The 17,041-nt window shown below is 40.6% G+C and overlaps 1 protein-coding gene across 3 annotated transcripts in view; it reads left to right on the top strand.

The window, feature by feature from the left end:
• Window positions 1–17,041, top strand: part of BBS9 (Bardet-Biedl syndrome 9) — a 235,887-nt gene that overhangs the window by 129,365 nt on the left and 89,481 nt on the right. For all 3 annotated transcript variants that reach the window (XM_079947531.1, XM_079947530.1, XM_079947529.1), the window contains exon 21: window positions 3,081–3,179. In XM_079947531.1, coding sequence (XP_079803657.1) covers window positions 3,081–3,179 — 99 coding nt within the window. The remainder of the gene's footprint in view (window positions 1–3,080; window positions 3,180–17,041) is intronic.

Raw genomic sequence — 17,041 nt, forward strand, 5'->3', positions numbered from 1 at the left:
AAGGTGGGGCAGAAGTTTGGAAAATAAATAAACATTCACAGATTTGCTGTCAAGAAACTGAGCACACAGCTGATGACCTTACAAAGGCACTTCCCACAGGTTCTTGCTCCTACTGGGTATGTTTAGTTCAAGAAGGAACTAAATATGGAAGAAAAGGAAATATGGTAGCAGTGAGCGTGGCTGAGCTTCTATTGCGGTGGGCAGGCAAGGCAAGCTCAAGGAAGCACACTTTGGAAGAGTCTAGACTCAACCCCAGATGAGCGTGAGGGTGAGGGAAGATACTGAAATTCTAGTTTGAAAACCTCATATTTGAGATTTGGTGTGTTGAGAAATCCTATAGTGTGTGAACTGCTGGTTTTTTAAAGCCAGAAAGCCTCTTGCTTTTCGCTTTCTCCAGTTTAGAGGATACCTCTGGGTTCATATAATGGCCCAGTTCTCATATACAGTGGTGCCCCGCAAGACGAATGCCTCGCAAGACGAAAAACCCGCTAGACGAAAGGGTTTTCCGTTTTTCAAGGCGCTTCGCAAGACGAATTTCCCTATGGGCTTGCTTCGCAAGACGAAAACGTCTTGCGAGTCTTGCGAGTCTTGCGAGTCCCCCCCCCTTTTTCTAAGCCGCTTAGCCGCTAAGCCGCTAATAGCGCTAAGCCGCTAAGCCGCTAATAGGGATGCTTTGCAAGACGAAAAAACCGCTAGACGAAGAGACTCGCGGAACGGATTATTTTCGTCTTGCGAGGCACCACTGTAGAGTTAAACTGTATTTTAACTGTAGTTAGTGTAATACAGGGCTCACTTTTTCCCTAGTCCTGCTGCTGCAATGCCACTTGTAAGCAAGCCAGAGGCTGGCTTGTAGTGATGTCTGAACCAGAGTTCATGGTTTGTTTCTTCCAAAGTAACCATGAGCTGTATGCCAAGAACAAACCTTGACTTCTGATCATAGTTTGTTTGGAAGAAAGAAATCAAAACCTTGGCATATTTCCTGTTTTTATGTCAGCAGGGGAAGAGCAAAGTGTGGACTGTGTTAGTTGTGCGACCTAGTATGCATATTTATTTAAACTATGGTTTAATGCTACATATGAACCTGGCCAACATAACTTTTTTTAAAAAAAATAATTGTTGGAGCTTCATAAAGTACGTGATGCATCTGGAAGAAGAACCTGACCACTAGACAAAATGGTTGTAAAATATGACAAGGATGGAAGGGGGTTAAAAGGCCTTTGAAAATGTGACTTGTTTCCTCCTTCACAGAGGAGCAAAATTGTTAGCATGATGTGATTAAAAAAATAGCGAAAACATTAGGGTTGTCGTGATAAATAAGTAGCTGCAGTATAATCTTCCACTGTCCTTTTCAAGCTCTTAGCGTGCAAACACCCTTGTTTTTTTTTCTTTCTTTAAGGAAATACAGTAATTGTATGCCTGCATAAGGAAAATAATACAATGGGGAAAATCACTTTTGCTTTTAATACTGCTACATTTTAACAGTCCAGGTTGACAAGTAGATCTTAACACACCTCTGACATCAAAACCAAAATCAGGATGTCTTACTTACTTCCAGCCAATAGCATGAGGTGCCTTATGGCAAAGTGACATTTTTTGACAGTGATTAAGTTACCTTGGACGGAAAAGTTGTGCTGATGCCTAATGAAATAGTTAGTATCAAAGGTATTAATTTTCAAGGCTTTTTAACCTTTGGGATTTCAGTTTTGAAAATAAGCTTTCAGAATTTTTACTCATGTGCAGAAACCTTATACGTGCTAATGGGCTACGTGACATTTTACTCATAATTTCAGTGTTACGAAATATTGTTTAAAGGGCATTATTTCAATGAAACTTTAGTGGCTTATTATGTTCACAAAGTTTTAATCTTGGATTTTATCTGAGAAACAAGGGTTGCATACATAAGAAGCTTAGAGAAATTGTTTTCATGTTTTTCTTTAGCTTGCACATAGAAAGGAGTGTCTGCATTCAGTTGAAAATATATAATGTAGGAATTGATTGTGTTCATGTAGCTGTCAGTTAAGTGTTACATTGCTGTAGAATCAGCAGCAGATATAGCTTATGCTTTATTTTGGCAATGTGCACGTGCCAAAGAGCATGATTCAAATTCCCCTATGTGCTGAGACATTTTTCCCTGTTCATGATGGAAAATGTCCTATGCATTGGACTTTTCCATGCATATTGGAGCTTTTTCGGAGTTTAAAGCTGCCATATGTGTACATATGTGTACATATGTGTACATATATGTGTGCATACATTGAGGTTTCCCATTTTCTTTTGTGAAATAATACGCTCTGTGCATAATATGGAGTTTCTTTTTGTAAGTATACATCTTCCTTTTTGGTTTTCAGGCCTGTTTTAAAGAGCTGCTTTCAACTTGGGGCTCATCCACATTTCCCTTTTGCCCTGCGCTTTCTAGACACAGGTCTGCACTTTAAAGCGCCATATCCTTGTGCTCCCCCCCCCACGCTTTTCCTTCAAAAGCCCACAAAAGCTGAATTGGAACAAATGACAATGTTGTTCCACTTTAAACTTTAGGTAGGGGTTCACATGATTAAATGCAACATCATTTTTTAAAATCTACTGACGTAGAAAACGAGATGTCTGAGAACAGTGCAGCCTTGTCTCTTCCCCACCATGCTAGTTTTTCATGTATGGAAATCTTCCTTCTGCACGGGTGAATATTTCATTACATGCATTTGAATCTACAGTCTGAAGTGGTGATGGTTCACTTCACCCCATCCCGTCTTGTGGAATTCCTTGCCCAATCAGACAGTTGACTAGCCTAGCAACTAAGATAGTTGCTTTGAGAAGCAGTGGAAGCCAGTCCATGAGTGTGAATAGGGCACTGACCCACTAACCTCCATCAGTTTTCTCTTTCTTGCCTTCTTATTTACGACCAGTTCATGGGATGGCACTTCCTCAGGTTCCTTCTCCTTGACTTGGTCCACTTGGGCTGTATTTGTATAACAGTTAATGAACCACTCATAATTTTTCTGCATTTTGAGTAGTGTTAAAAAATCAGTTTAATTCGTTTTATATGTATATTCCTTTAGTTTACAAATATTTCATTTGAAACTTAGGTGCCTGTACTACCATCCCAGAGGAAAGGCCACTCTCACCAGACACTACAACATTGTTTACCAACCACAGGAACCTCACCAAACAGGAGACTGAAACTGGTAAGAGGATAAAGTATTTTCTTATATTAGCTAAAAGACAAATACGTTCATACTGTATGTATGGATTATGTATGCATGTATAGGGAACGTCAGCTTTGTTTCAAAGTAACTCGAGATTGCTTTGGAGTGTTTCTCCTTTAGTCTTCTATTGGATCCATTATGCAGTTTATTCAAATGTTGTGGTTTTTCATTGCAGAATGGATAGAATATATAATCGCTAGCGGGGAGTGCCCAGTGCTGCCCAGGAATTGTTAGAAACCAAAAGAATAATGTGATTTGTAGATAGTGCAATTTGTGAGTTTGGATCCTCATGCCACAAACATGTGAAGTTATGCCAAAGTTACTGGGGAAGTCATGTCAAAGTAATGTTTCAGTCCGCCATCGTCATAATGTGTGGTGGGAGGGAGACACATTTTTTAGGGGGTGCTGCACATTTGGCTCCTCCTGCCACCCTTCCAGCCCTGCACCACTTTGTGAAGGATCAGGTCCCAGACTCGCAAAGTGGTGCAGGGCTGGCAGGACACAAGGCCTCGCTTTGTGAGGCTGGGATTGAAGGGCGCATGGCTGTTGCGTCATTTCACCCTGCCCACAGGCATCGGGGGGGGGGGGATTCACATACCACATACTATGTAAGCACCGCAACACAATTGTATGGAATGATAATGTAGCACTTTAAATGTCCGAGTAAAACTAGGGGGAAATAATAATTACTTTTCTTATAATTAATTCATTGTTATATTTTCAACATATTTGCACATTGCCAGATCTTCAATATAGGTGCCTTTTTGAGACTTTGAAAATATTGATATTTGTATATTGAGGGGAAGTACAAGAGAACTTAGAAATCAATCAATAAATGTTACAACTCACTATTAGAAGGGAAGATAACATTCAATATTTTTCCATCTTAATCACCATTTATTTATTATATTAAAAATCATGGGCAAACCTTTCACCCAAAAAGGGCCCTTAAAGTGGTATTCAGAAAAAAAGGAAAAAGTTTAAAATAGAATCCTTTACAGCAGAGGTAGCATCAATAAACATCATGGACATTCTTCACTAGTTAACAGATTGTCAATAAGGAGGGGGACAGATTAATCTTCTGTGGCATCAAATGTACCTCTTCAAGATAGTGGGATGTGGCGCTCGACTCTCCTCAGAAGGCAGACATTTTATTGTTTTCTAAAATTGGCTGTGCTCTTTATATTTAACCTGCTGTTACTCACACTCTGGTGGAATATAAGTACAAATCAATAAGTACTAAAATATTGCAGCCAGGTTGTAAACTTGTAAGTCAGCTCTTTGCATTTGAAAATCTACTTGTCTGGCTGCTTTCCAAATATCTAAGTGTGAACCAGCTGCCTGCCTAAGGTAGTCTCAGCTTGAATTATTCTTTGTTCTTTCTTTCTTTTTGTATTTCCGTTTCGCAGCTTGGTACCTATAATTTTATATAGCAAACTTTTAAAAATTGATTTCTTGCTCATTCCTCTTTCACTTGTGGCTGGATTTAAAACATACAATCTATTCTATTTCTTTATTATTATGTGTATCCTAATTGGATAGAATTATCTCATTCAAGGCCATGCACTTCAGTGCTCGATGGCTACTTGAGAATGCAATGTGGTGAAGAAATCCTTTTCCACTGCCATCATTGCCACACGGTTGTCGCAGTAATTTGCTCAGATACATCCTGAGATTTATACCACCTAGACATTAGTCACTGTCCTTCCTGCTACTTTCCTTGCAACTCTCCAGTATATCAAGAAACCATGTGGATTCCTCAGCAGCTGAGAGGGCACCTTGAGAGGACACTCTCTATTTTTGCTGCTCTACAATGATACCAGGGTCTTCACAAGTCCAACAGCACCTGGAGGACTATAGTTTCCCCTTCCTTAAAACCTTATGTCAGCATCTTAAAAACTAGAGACATCACCTTGCCAACAAAGGTCCGCATAGTTAAAGCCATGGTTTTCCCAGTAGTGATGTATGGAAGTGAAAGCTGGACCATAAAGAAGGCTGATCGCCGAAGAATTGATGCTTTTGAATTCTGGTGCTGGAGGAGACTCTTGAGAGTCCCATGGACTGCAAGAAGATCAAACCTCTCCATTCTGAAGGAAATCAGCCCTGAGTGCTCACTGGAAGGAAGCTGAGACTCCAGTACTTTGGCCACCTCATGAGAAGAGAAGACTCCCTGGAAAAGACCCTGATGCTGGGAAAGATGGAGGGCACAAGGAGAAGGGGACGACAGAGGACGAGATTTTTGGATAGTGTCTTCGAAGCTACCAGCATGAGTTTGACCAAACTGCGGGAGGCAGTGGAAGACAGAAGTGCCTGGTGTGCTTTGGTCCATGGGGTCATGAAGAGTCGGAAACAACTAAACGACTAAACAACAACAACAAAACCTTATGCAGGTTAAGACATGGTTACATTACTGACTGCCAGGTTAAGCAGGTGTGTCTACTTAGCACCCCATTTGTGGCATACTCTTCCCAGGGAGACTTGCCTGGTAGCAAATCTTTTATGTATTGGAACCAGCTGAAGACCTTTCTTTTTTTGGTCAGGCCTTTTCACATAATACCTAGCTAATTTTAGTGTGCCTGACAAATTTTGTTTATGCAACTCATTTTACTCGGGTTTTTTTTAAAAAAATAGTTTACAGTTTCTTGCAGTTTTAATCCATATATCCACTGTGTTACAGAAACCATCCTGATTATTGTTCTATATGGCTTATAATTTTTTTGAGATAGGGCAGTATATAAATACATAAATTAATCTCTTCCCCAAAAATGTTTCCAAACTGATATACAACAGAAATATCAAGAAGAAGAGGAGTTTGGATTTGATATCCCGCCTTTCACTCCCCTTCAGGAGTCTCAAAGCGGCTAACATTCTCCTTTCCCTTCCTCCCCCACAACAAACACTCTGTGAGGTGAGTGGGGCTGAGAGACTTCAAAGAAGTGTGACTGGCCCAAGCTGCATGTGGAGGAGCGGAGACGCGAACCCGGTTCCCCAGATTACGAGACCATTGCTCTTAACCACTACACCACACTGGCTTCTCAAGAAGAACATATCTAGTAAAAATGAAATATGCATAGCAATTATAGATATGTAGTATTATACATACACATACATTGCATTTGTTAGTTGCTTTATGCAAACAAATCTCAAAGCGACTCAAAATCAAATGCAAACAGATAAAATCACTGAGAAGCCAAATTTTAAACCATGTACAATACAAATTTCTAAAATGCTTATCTAACAATACAAACCTTATCCCACCTCACTAAAGCATGAGCAGCATAGTAGAGGCCAACTTAATCACCCAAAAGCAGGTTAAATTAAAAAATATTAAAAATATTAGCCTGGTGCCTAAAAACTGACAGAAGGAGCCATGGCTGAAGAAGCCCATTCTTGTGTAGCTACTCTCTGCACCTCCCTCAGCTGAAGCACCCAGAGAAGGCCCTCTGATCACAGGGTCCAAGCTGGTTCATGTGCGGAGAGAAAGTCGTTGAAGGATTTGGGTCCTGAGCCACATAAGTCTTTTTGGGTCAGAGCCAGCACTTTGAATTGAGCCTAGAAATTAAGCAGTAGCCAGCACAATCTGACCAGAAATGGTGTAATATGCTCACTTTCTAAACTGTTTTCAAAGGCAGCCCCGTTTCTAATGCATTGCAATAATCTAACCTAGAGGTTACCAGAACATAGACAACTAACTGAAGCTAGGTTTTCTCTGTCCAGATTGGATCCCAACTGGACTGCCTGTCAAAGCTGGTGGCAGGCTTTCTGTGCCCCCAAGTTTATTTGGAGATCCAGAATACCCCCTAGTTACACACCTGCTTGTTTAGGAAAAGTGCAACCAGATTACCTAAGGTTACTCTAACCAACTTTGGAAGTTAAAAACCAAAGGATGAGATACACACATATATCATTTTTGCAACTCAAGTTCAAAATAGTATATCATCTCTATTAATAACGTTATCATTAAAATATGTTTCTATTTTTTTGTGCTCCCTATACCCATAATCTTTGCTACAACCATGATACTAGAGACCTTGAGCCAGTTCAGACATTAAAAATCTATTTTCCATGGACCATGCTGTGTACTTTTCCCGGTGGCCATGTCTGCAGTAGTAGCAGGATATTTTTCAGCTATGATAACCACTGGAAACTCCTAGATAGCAGTAAAAGTGGATACACAGGGTCACTTATTAGTGTTCTCCTGAATATATCCACATTGTGTAGGGAAATATTGTGTGGAAAAGATTTTATGTATCAGAACCTACCTTCTTTCATGTTGGTGTTAATTGCAGAATACATCTTCTGTTTTTCTTTTCTTTTGTTTCTAATCTCTGAATTCATCCTGGAAGGTGATGGGTTTGGAAGCACGAGTTTAAACAAACATTGTCTCTTAGTTTAAACTCAGTTATTAAATAATCAAGCACATGCTTTAATTTTCTTGCGATAAGAGTGTTATGACAGCTTGCAGAGAGGCAGGGTGGATATTAAATGATGATGGAAATAATGTCTTATCACTTGTTTGGAAAAAAGCACCTGCAGTTCTTCATTCATATATATATATATATATGCAAAAATAGCCCAAACTTTAAAACACAAATTAACAGAATTGTAAAAGGGCAGCAAAAAGCAAAACCGCAAGGAGCAGCACTAATGATCAACACGCAAAACAACAACAGAACAGTTTGTTTAAAAGGGAAAGCTGTCAGTTGCCAGCAGAATACAAAAAGGAAGAAAAACTAGCCATTCAGCCAAGGAGTTCCACATATAAGACACCACCTCAGAAACAGCTCTCTTACTTGTTCCCAGAAATGTGCCTCAGAAGGCAATGGCACATGCAAGAGAGGCATAATGACTGATTTTGAAGGATGGGCTGACTCACTTAAGAGGAAAAGGTCCTTCAGGTAGCTTGGTTCGAATCCAGACTTGCATCACCTTCATGTTCGCTTCTATTAAGGCTCTGAGAGTCTCTGTTAACAGGGCAAAACTACCTGCAATGCCTGTTAGCAGTTGCATGGATGCATTTTTTTTTTATAGTAAAATGCATTTGAATCACCTTCTGGGCTAAACTAACAACTTACTACCTGTGAATTAGTAGGGTATAAACACTGCATCATGCTGACATATTTCAGAAAATACAGTTTCTCTTTATTGAGAATATTGATGGCTTGCTAGCCTGTAAGTTCATAACGCGTAAAGTATGTCATCAGATATACAGAGTTTGATTAAAGGCAGAAGAACTAATGACCGCAAGCAGTGGGGCAACTTCAGCTGATTAATTGGAAGGCCTATTTTAATCAGTGAAGCTGTAAGTTAAAGGCACACATGCAATTTTGGCTTTTTATTGTGCTATATTAGTGTAATAAGAAACGAGAAAGGAAATATTATAGCTGGCCTTTCCTTCAAACAATGAGGGATGATTTTCAGGGCCTGTGTTGAGGATCCGCATAGACATCTGCCAATGACCCACATCCCAGAAGTGCTTCCTTCTCTTCAGCATGGAGCCCACTTAGTCACTTGCTGCTCACCCTGGCCTGGAACAGCAGCATTCGGTGGTGTAGCATGGGTGTGTGTGCACAGGGATGGTTGCCCCCCAGCACAAAATGGTTAGGGGTGCAAAATTTCAACACCCGGTGCTGCCTGCACTCCCGTCACTGGGCTTTGTTGAAAACGGCTTCTCTGTGCAAACCAGGACGTGGCAAACAATGGAACAACTCTTCTTTTCCTATCTCTGCAGCTGCAATCTCTAGGCAGTTGAATGTGCATGCATACTCCATCTGTTTCCCTCCCTCCCGCTCCCACCTGGCCCTGGGCACTGGCAACCCACGCTACGCCACTGGCAGCAGTGGTGAGAAGGAGGGTCAGTCAGTGGCTTTCATGCTCATTGGCGCTGTTTGGCAAGCAGTGGCAAGATAGATGGTAGCAGGAATTGGCATCAATGCTAGCAAGAGGGTAGCCTCAGTAAGAAGGAGGCTCATTGAGGGTATCTTCCCAAGGACACCTGCACCCCACAAAAATCTGGAGCCAGCACTAATTGTTTTCATTTATTGATTTGTAAAAATCTCACAAAAGCACTTAGATTATGGAGTTGGTAATATGCAAAATTATTGAATGCAATTTATTAATCTATTAAAATTCAGGTCTTTAATCAGCTGCAAAGTGGCCCTCGTAATGCGACAAGAAATTGATGTAAGCTTAGCCAGGTTGAAGGTTCATTACAAAGATATTGCTTATATAATTTTTCTTCTATGTAGCTGGTATGTAGCTCAGTGACTTCAACAACATTACTTGAGGTTTGCAACGCTGCATTGGGTCCTCTGTAGGGCTTTGTTCAATAGAGCTCAAAGGATATCATTATTCCTCTTTCTTGCTATTTCCTGTAGTTGACTTGCATTTAAACTGACATTTTAAAATGAAATTTGGCAGCTTTTGAGTTCATAAGATAGATATGGAAAATAGAATTAAATTGTATTTAAAGATTTATGAAGTCCAGATTTGGACTAAACTTTAACATGCTCTACTTTTGTCCCAAATAACATGCCTTTGTCTGATAGAATCGCTTGTGTGGGAATATATATATATATATATATACACATATACATATACATATATATATATATACATATATATATGATAAACAACAGCTTCATAGCATTATATGAAGTTATGTTCCATTTTTGAAATAGTACCAGGAAAATTTAAATTACAGTTTTAATATAAAAAGCTATGCACCTCAGATCTTTCCAAAATCAAGCTCTTCCTTATTCAGACCACCATTTAAGAAATGCAAAAGAAAGAAAAGAAAAGAAAAGAAAAGAAAAGAAAAGAAAAGAAAAGAAAAGAAAAGAAAAGCTTAAATTGTCCTGGCTAAAGATTTTCAACTATAATCATACAATTCATCCCTTGCATGAAGAGAGCAGCTTCCAGCTGCCCAGCCCCATTCTCTTGTCTCTGAGGTGCTCAGAAGGCACAGCTACCTGGAAGCAGCATTTCCAACACCATGTGAATTGGGGCCTCTGACCCACTCCTCCCAGGACTGGAAAAGGGGTTAGTTTAACCTCCAGTTTGCTAGTAAAAGTGAATTACCGTGTCATGAAATGATGCATGTCTAAAAAGTGTGTCACCAACATGAAAAGTCTGGAAAGCTCTGTTCTATGGAATGCCTGATTGAATCCAACTCTGGAAGTTTGCATCCTGGTTTGTAGGACAAAAAGAGGGCAAACTACAGAGATTTCAAGGACAAGAAAATGAGACAGAAGCAATGAAAGTGCACAACATGGAAGGGGGAAACACCAGCTCTTTAGGTCCTCAGCGATTCATATTGTTTGGTGTCCAAACAACATTCTCATCAATCACAGCTCTGACTTCACTTACTGATGTTGAAAGATGGAAGCAGCCAGACTAGCTCATCTCAAAGAAACAGCTTAGTAGGGTAGCATAACTTATTTTCTAGGAGGGCTAGAAACTTTTATAAGCTGAAAGCTCAAGGTGTGAGGTCCCTGCTGTGGTTTGGTACATCAATACCCTCAATACCTATTTCTTGGTTGCCCTACTTGGAAGGCATGGTCCTAAGGGATGATACCAAAGGACGTCACTCAGCGAAGAGAGCAGATGCAGGCAAAGAACTGCTGCCTGAGAGATCGTTACACTCCATGGAAGCCATGCAGTTTCTGACATTACTTTTGATATAGCTTCATTGTGATGAATTTTTATAAATTACAGTGGTACCTCGGGTTACATACGCTTCAGGTTATAGACTCCGCTAACCCAGAAATAGTACCTCGGGTTAAGAACTTTGCTTCAGGATGAGAACAGAAATTGTGCTCTGGCAGCGCGGCGGCAGCAGGAGGCCCCATTAGCTAAAGTGGTGCTTCAGGTTAAAAACAGTTCCAGGTTAAGAATGGATCTCCGGAACGAAATAAGTACTTAACCCGAGGTACCACTGTACTTTGAGAGATTCTACGGTCTCTAAAGTGAGATATAAAATGTTAAAAGATAATAAATGAATTGTGATGCTATGACATCATTCAAAATAAACATACTAGTGCAAATATTTAGGACCTGGATATTCAAATCCCAAATGTTTTCTTTTTGATTACTCAAAAAGTGTTTTTCTGGCTTTGTATATAGCACTTGAAATATATTTTAGTTATAAATGTAGATATAAAGACTCCAAATGGTTGCTTTGTGTTTGTGTATCAAATGTAAGCATTCAATAATGGAGGGACTGAAAACATAAAGTTCTGAAGTTGCATTATTTCAGTTTTTATTACAGTTAGTACTGTGTACTGTTCCATGAGTTTGAATCTGTAGAAATGTGCTAAAACTTTGCACTACTTCTAAGATTTATGTGCTTCACAATATTTACCTTGACACAATTATGAAAGAAGCAGTTAATTTAAAATAAGCTTACAAGAACACTCTCCCTTAGACATTTTTGAGAGTAGCTTGGCTCTCCTGTCAAGAGAATATATTCTTTGTAGTAACAGGCACTCCTTTAATTCAGTTTCCTTATCTGAACGTGTTTGGTTTTTATGTTCTGTCATCTTTGCATTCAAGGCTACAAACACTTAGTAAAGTGATACTAAAGGAGACTAGACTGCCTCATCAAATAAACGAAATAGTAGTCTCTTGTGTTTAGAATGTTGTACGTTGTGAGAAGTCCTCTTCAGGCATTATAAAAGTCTAACCATGTAGGAGACACAGGGCCTCCCCTCCGACCTCCATGCATTGAGCAGGAAGATCTGAAGAGGGCTTCAAATTTTAGAAGCCCACACAGGGCTGATCAGGAAGCCCACACAGCCAGTGTTCCCAGTCACAGGAAGATTAGTAATCATGCTTAGCTGAATATTTACAGCCCCATTTCATGTCTTCCTGTTAGCAGAAGCATTGGAGTGGAATGAGGCTCAGCCCCGTGTCCCCTGCATGTAATAATAGTAATAGTAGTAGTAATAATAATAATAATATAATATTTGTACCCCGCCCATCTGGCTGGGTCTCCCCAGCCACTCTGGGCAGCACCCAACAAAGATTAAATTCCATGTGTTGGCATTCAAGATGCCAGAGGACCGTTTGTGTGTGTTCTCATGGACATTTGGCAAATTCTTGCATGGGAATATTTTCATAACATAACTAATTTAAAATCAGCCCAACCTCACATGATGTCATTTAAATAATTGTGATGATTGGAACCTAGTCTACTTCTCTTTCCTTTGTTTCTTATTTTGTTCATTTGTGAATTTCTTTCTTTTTTTTAGTGTGAATAGAAGAGGCATTTCTGAGAACCTTGTGTGAATTCTCGGCTCTGTTGAACTTCCTGGGTGTTTTAGTAATGTCTGCATTATCTGAGTGTGTTAGGATAACTGACAAATCAAAATGTAAGCCTGGCCGTATCCTAAAATGGTTAAGGCTGCGATTCTGTATACCCTTACCTGGAAGTAAGCTCTGTGGAACATATTAGGGCTTAGCTCTAAGCAAACTCACCTAGAACTGTGTTTAAGTCCCTGCACTTTGGGTGTGCATTAGTGTAATATCGTAAGACATGTTAAGTTAGCACTGAAGAGATTGAAAGCAGATAGGCAGGGGCTAATGTTTAGAAACTTCAGTTTGTTAAGATACATGAAGCAAAACACTTGTGAGTTGATCCAAAGGCACCTTTCTGAGCACTGAAGCCATGTTCGGCTCACATGAGGACTGTTTAAAATTTCATGCTAGGTAATGGTAAAAGTAAAGGTACCCGTGACCGTTAGGTCCAGTCATGGATGACTCTGGGGTTGCGCGCTCATCTCGCTCTATAGGCTGAGGGAGCCGGCGTTTCTCCACAGACAGCTTCCGGGTCATGTGGCCAGCATGACTAAGCGACTTCTGGCGAACCAGAGCAGTGCACAGAAATGCCGTTTACCTTCCCTCTGGAGCGGTACCTATTTATCTACTTGCACTTTGACGTGCTTTCGAACTGCTAGGTTGGCAGGAGCAGGGACCAAGCAACGGGAGCTCACTCCATCATGGGGATTCGAACCGCCAACCTTCTGATTGGCAAGCCCTAGGCTCTGTGGTTTAGACCACAGCGCCACCCGTGTCCCAAAAGTTCACGCTAAACTACACTGCAAAAGAACAGTGAAGCAAAATCCAAATATATTCCTCTATTTTCACAAGAGGTAGCATGCCAACTGTCATGTTCAGTGTTTTGTCAGAATGGCTGAACTCTTCCACAGACATTTGTGGAACAAAGCTAGTTCTACTCCATAGTGGACAATAGCCATTGTTACTTGGAAGGATCATTGTTGATTTTTTTTTTAAGTACACACAATTCTCCTGCTTAACATTCTTGTTTAAGATGCAAGTAATTCTGCAAGTAGATCCATATGGTCAGCAAAATTTAAAATCCTGTTGGCTGTTTCTGCATTAAGTCTTGGCCATTTTGTACTCCTGTTGTGGCGCGGGTGGCAGTCAAATTTTTTTTACTGTCTTTTTTTAATCCACTGAGAAATAGATGCAAAAAAAATGAATAGTATTTATGCACAGCAAGTTACTGTTAAGCTCTGTTCCAATGATGCCAACTGTGAGGTGGTCTGATATGCACTCTAGCAGTGATAAAATGAGCTTTCCTGCATGAAATATTAGCTCTCTTGTATACATTTCCTCCTTACAATGTTCAATTATCTTAATGCATGTTGTAAATGACACTGATTCATGAGCTTAGTGTGGGCAGACTTTCAAAGACCTACATCAGGAAAATATCTGGGTACAAAACCCCAATTGACTCTATAATTAATTAACTTCACCATAGTACTTCATAGCTCTTGACAGAAATTAGGGATTTGGCTGAAGGGAGTTATTTTCTTTCTCTTCCTGCTCTTCACTTGAGATAGGTTGGGTGACTACATGCGTTAGGACTTGCTAAAAGGCTATGCAAAGCATCCGTGTATTTATGGGACTTCTGGCTTGAAAGCAGAATAAAGTGTATTTATACATGGGGGAGGGACAAGTAATTTAATAACTTAAATCCCCAAAGTAAGAGATGTAAGCCTCAATTAGAGTTTCTTTTTAATCTGGTTTGTAGATTAATTTGGCTCAGTTGGATCACATCTGCCACTATAAAACCATACCACAGATAAAAGGAAAATGAAAAAAAAAATCTTACCAGTATACCTACCACAGGTTTCTTTCATATTTTTGTTTGTTTATTTCAAATTTCCTCCCAACAGTAATGCCCTGAAGCAGCTATCTGTTCATATGATCTACAGAAAGACTTAGCAAACTTTCTTCCCTTTAGGAACTGTTTTTGTTTGACAGCTTTGCCTGTTTTGGCAGGAGTGGGAAGAGGAAAACAATATTTGCGCCTAAGCGTGAATTGCACCCATTAATTGTGAAGAAACACCCACATGTTCCTTCAGTTAATTGGGAAGACAATATGGGGCATTTATCCATATGTAAATCAAATGGCAAAACCTTACAAGGTAGAAGCCAACAAGCTGCCACTCCATCAGCCCTATGAATGTGCCATCCAACTGGCACCAGGGTCGCAAATCCCTGCTAGCCCGATCTATTTCCTGTCAAAACCGGAGATCCTACCTGTGCTTTCCCTGTGGAACGCCCTCCCTTCAGATGTCAAGGAGATAAAGAATTACACAACTTTTAGAAGACATCTGAAAGTAGCCCTGTATCAGGAAGTTTTTAATATTTCATGTTTTTATTATGTTTTTAGATGTGCTGTAAGCTGCCCAGAGTAGCTGGGGAAACCCAGCCAGATAGGCAGGGTATAAATAATAAAATTATTATTCTTATTATAAGGTAAAAGTAAAGGACCCCTGGACGGTTAAGTCCAGTCAAAGGCTGAGGTTGCGGTGCTCATCTCGCTTCAGGCTGAGGGAGCTGCCGTTTGTCCACAGGCAGCTTTCCGGGTCATATGGCCAGCAGGACTTACCCGCTTCTGGCGCAACGGAACACCATGACGGAAATCAGAGTGCATGAAAATGCCGTTTACCTTCCCGCCACAGCAGTACCTATTTATCTACTTGCACTGGCATGCTTTTGAACTGCTAGGTTGGCAGGAGCTGGGACAGAGCAACGGGAGCTCACCCCGTCGCACAGATTAGAACTGCCAACCTTCCGATCGGCAAGCCCAAGTGGTTTAGACCACAGCGCCACCCGCGTCCCTATCCCTTTTACCTTTACCTTTATTATTATTATTAAGTGGTGCAATAACCCATCAAGGTCCAGACAGACCACCAGAATCTAGAACCTTCAGTACTGGTGGGTGGTCAGCAAGACTTTGAGGTGGAGCAGGTACTGGACTCCTAGTGTCAGTTTGGTTTGGTGTAGCACCTGATTGACTGGAAGGGATATGAATCCAAAAAAACGTTCACAGTGCCTCCAGTGTTCATGCTTCAGCCTTAGTCAATCAGTTTCATTGATGCTTCTCGGGCAAACCAAGACCTGTGAACTGCAGGTGTATGGACGCCCATGGGTGCGGAGCATGAAAGTCATGAGCTCTGTGGAGACTTATTGGAAGGCTTGGACAGTGGGGGAGAAGGAACAGGATGAGATCTCTGAGACTGTTCGCGGGGAGTAGTTCACTAGATGATGTCCCTACCCTGCTGCTGTTTGATGCTCCAGCAGAGGAGGGGGAGCAGTGAGCCAGCCCCTTGCCCTTCCTCCTGTGAGCAAAGTTGCCCTGGCAACTGGGGAGGCATGTGAGCCTGAATAGGGCAGGCAGACTCAGGCCCCATCTCTAGGAACGTGCAGTTAGATGTACTGGTGTGAGCAGACCCTGCCAACCCGCAGAAGTGCCCACTTACTTGCCCAGTCCCCATCACTTAGGGCAACAATTGTGTGAATGACTGTGTCTGCCCTGCTCTTCAAAAGAAGAGCAGAGAGGCATGCCAGGCATTTGTTTGTGCCTAGTCCTGCACCGTAGACCTCTGCTTTGGACTTCTGAACCTTGTAACCTGTATCTTGATCTATGTCTAAACCATGAACTGATTTGTAAAACAAAGCCTTCAGGAATGATTGAGCTGACAGTCCAAGTACTGAATCCTAGAGGGGGAGCCAGGACAAGTGACTACATTTAATGGCCTGAAACCTCCAAAACACACACACAAAACACCACCCATTGTACTTAAGCAATATTTATACATTCCTCCCTTCCTTGGCCCTTTCCCCATAAGTTATTCTGTCTATACCCTCTGAACCTGGGCTACATGCCCATGGACATGCTATAATGTTACTTCTCTATTATCTTCAAAGAGAATATTGCTAACCATCATCTGTATATTGCATTAATTAAAAACTCCTAACATTTTATCTTTGATCTTCTATATATGTATAGAATGCTTACATGCTAACAATGTAAGCTTTTTTGCTATCTTATAAATCAGTGAGTCTCCACCCTGTCTTGAATAAATTGTCAGATACTACCTTAGATGAGAGAATTTCCTGGCTGTTCTCCATAAGTGCCATCCATAAGTAGCCTACAGCATAAAGTATTTTAGTTCAATTTTATTCTATTTTAATTTTACTCGCTGAACAACTCTGATAGTCACTGGGAAGAATGTGTAAAACATGAAATGTATTATAAAGTAGATGATTTTTGAGCCATTCAAAACTAATAAAAAGCTGGAAGTTTCACTTACCTACTGCCACCCTGACACCTACAAAAATTATGATCAGCTAATTCAGTCATTTAATTGTGAGGAAGACGAGAGATCACTTAAAGAACTGGAAGGGGAATTTCAGCTACATTTATTAAGCCAGACATTGTTCTTGTTAAGGCATTCAAAATTAACTCAGTGTTGCATGGGTGGAGGAAATCAATGATGTGCCTGCTAGACTTCTCCTGATTTCTA

The sequence above is a fragment of the Podarcis cretensis genome, assembly GCF_951804945.1.
Source record: "Podarcis cretensis genome assembly, chromosome: 12".
Lineage (NCBI taxonomy): Eukaryota > Metazoa > Chordata > Lepidosauria > Squamata > Lacertidae > Podarcis > Podarcis cretensis.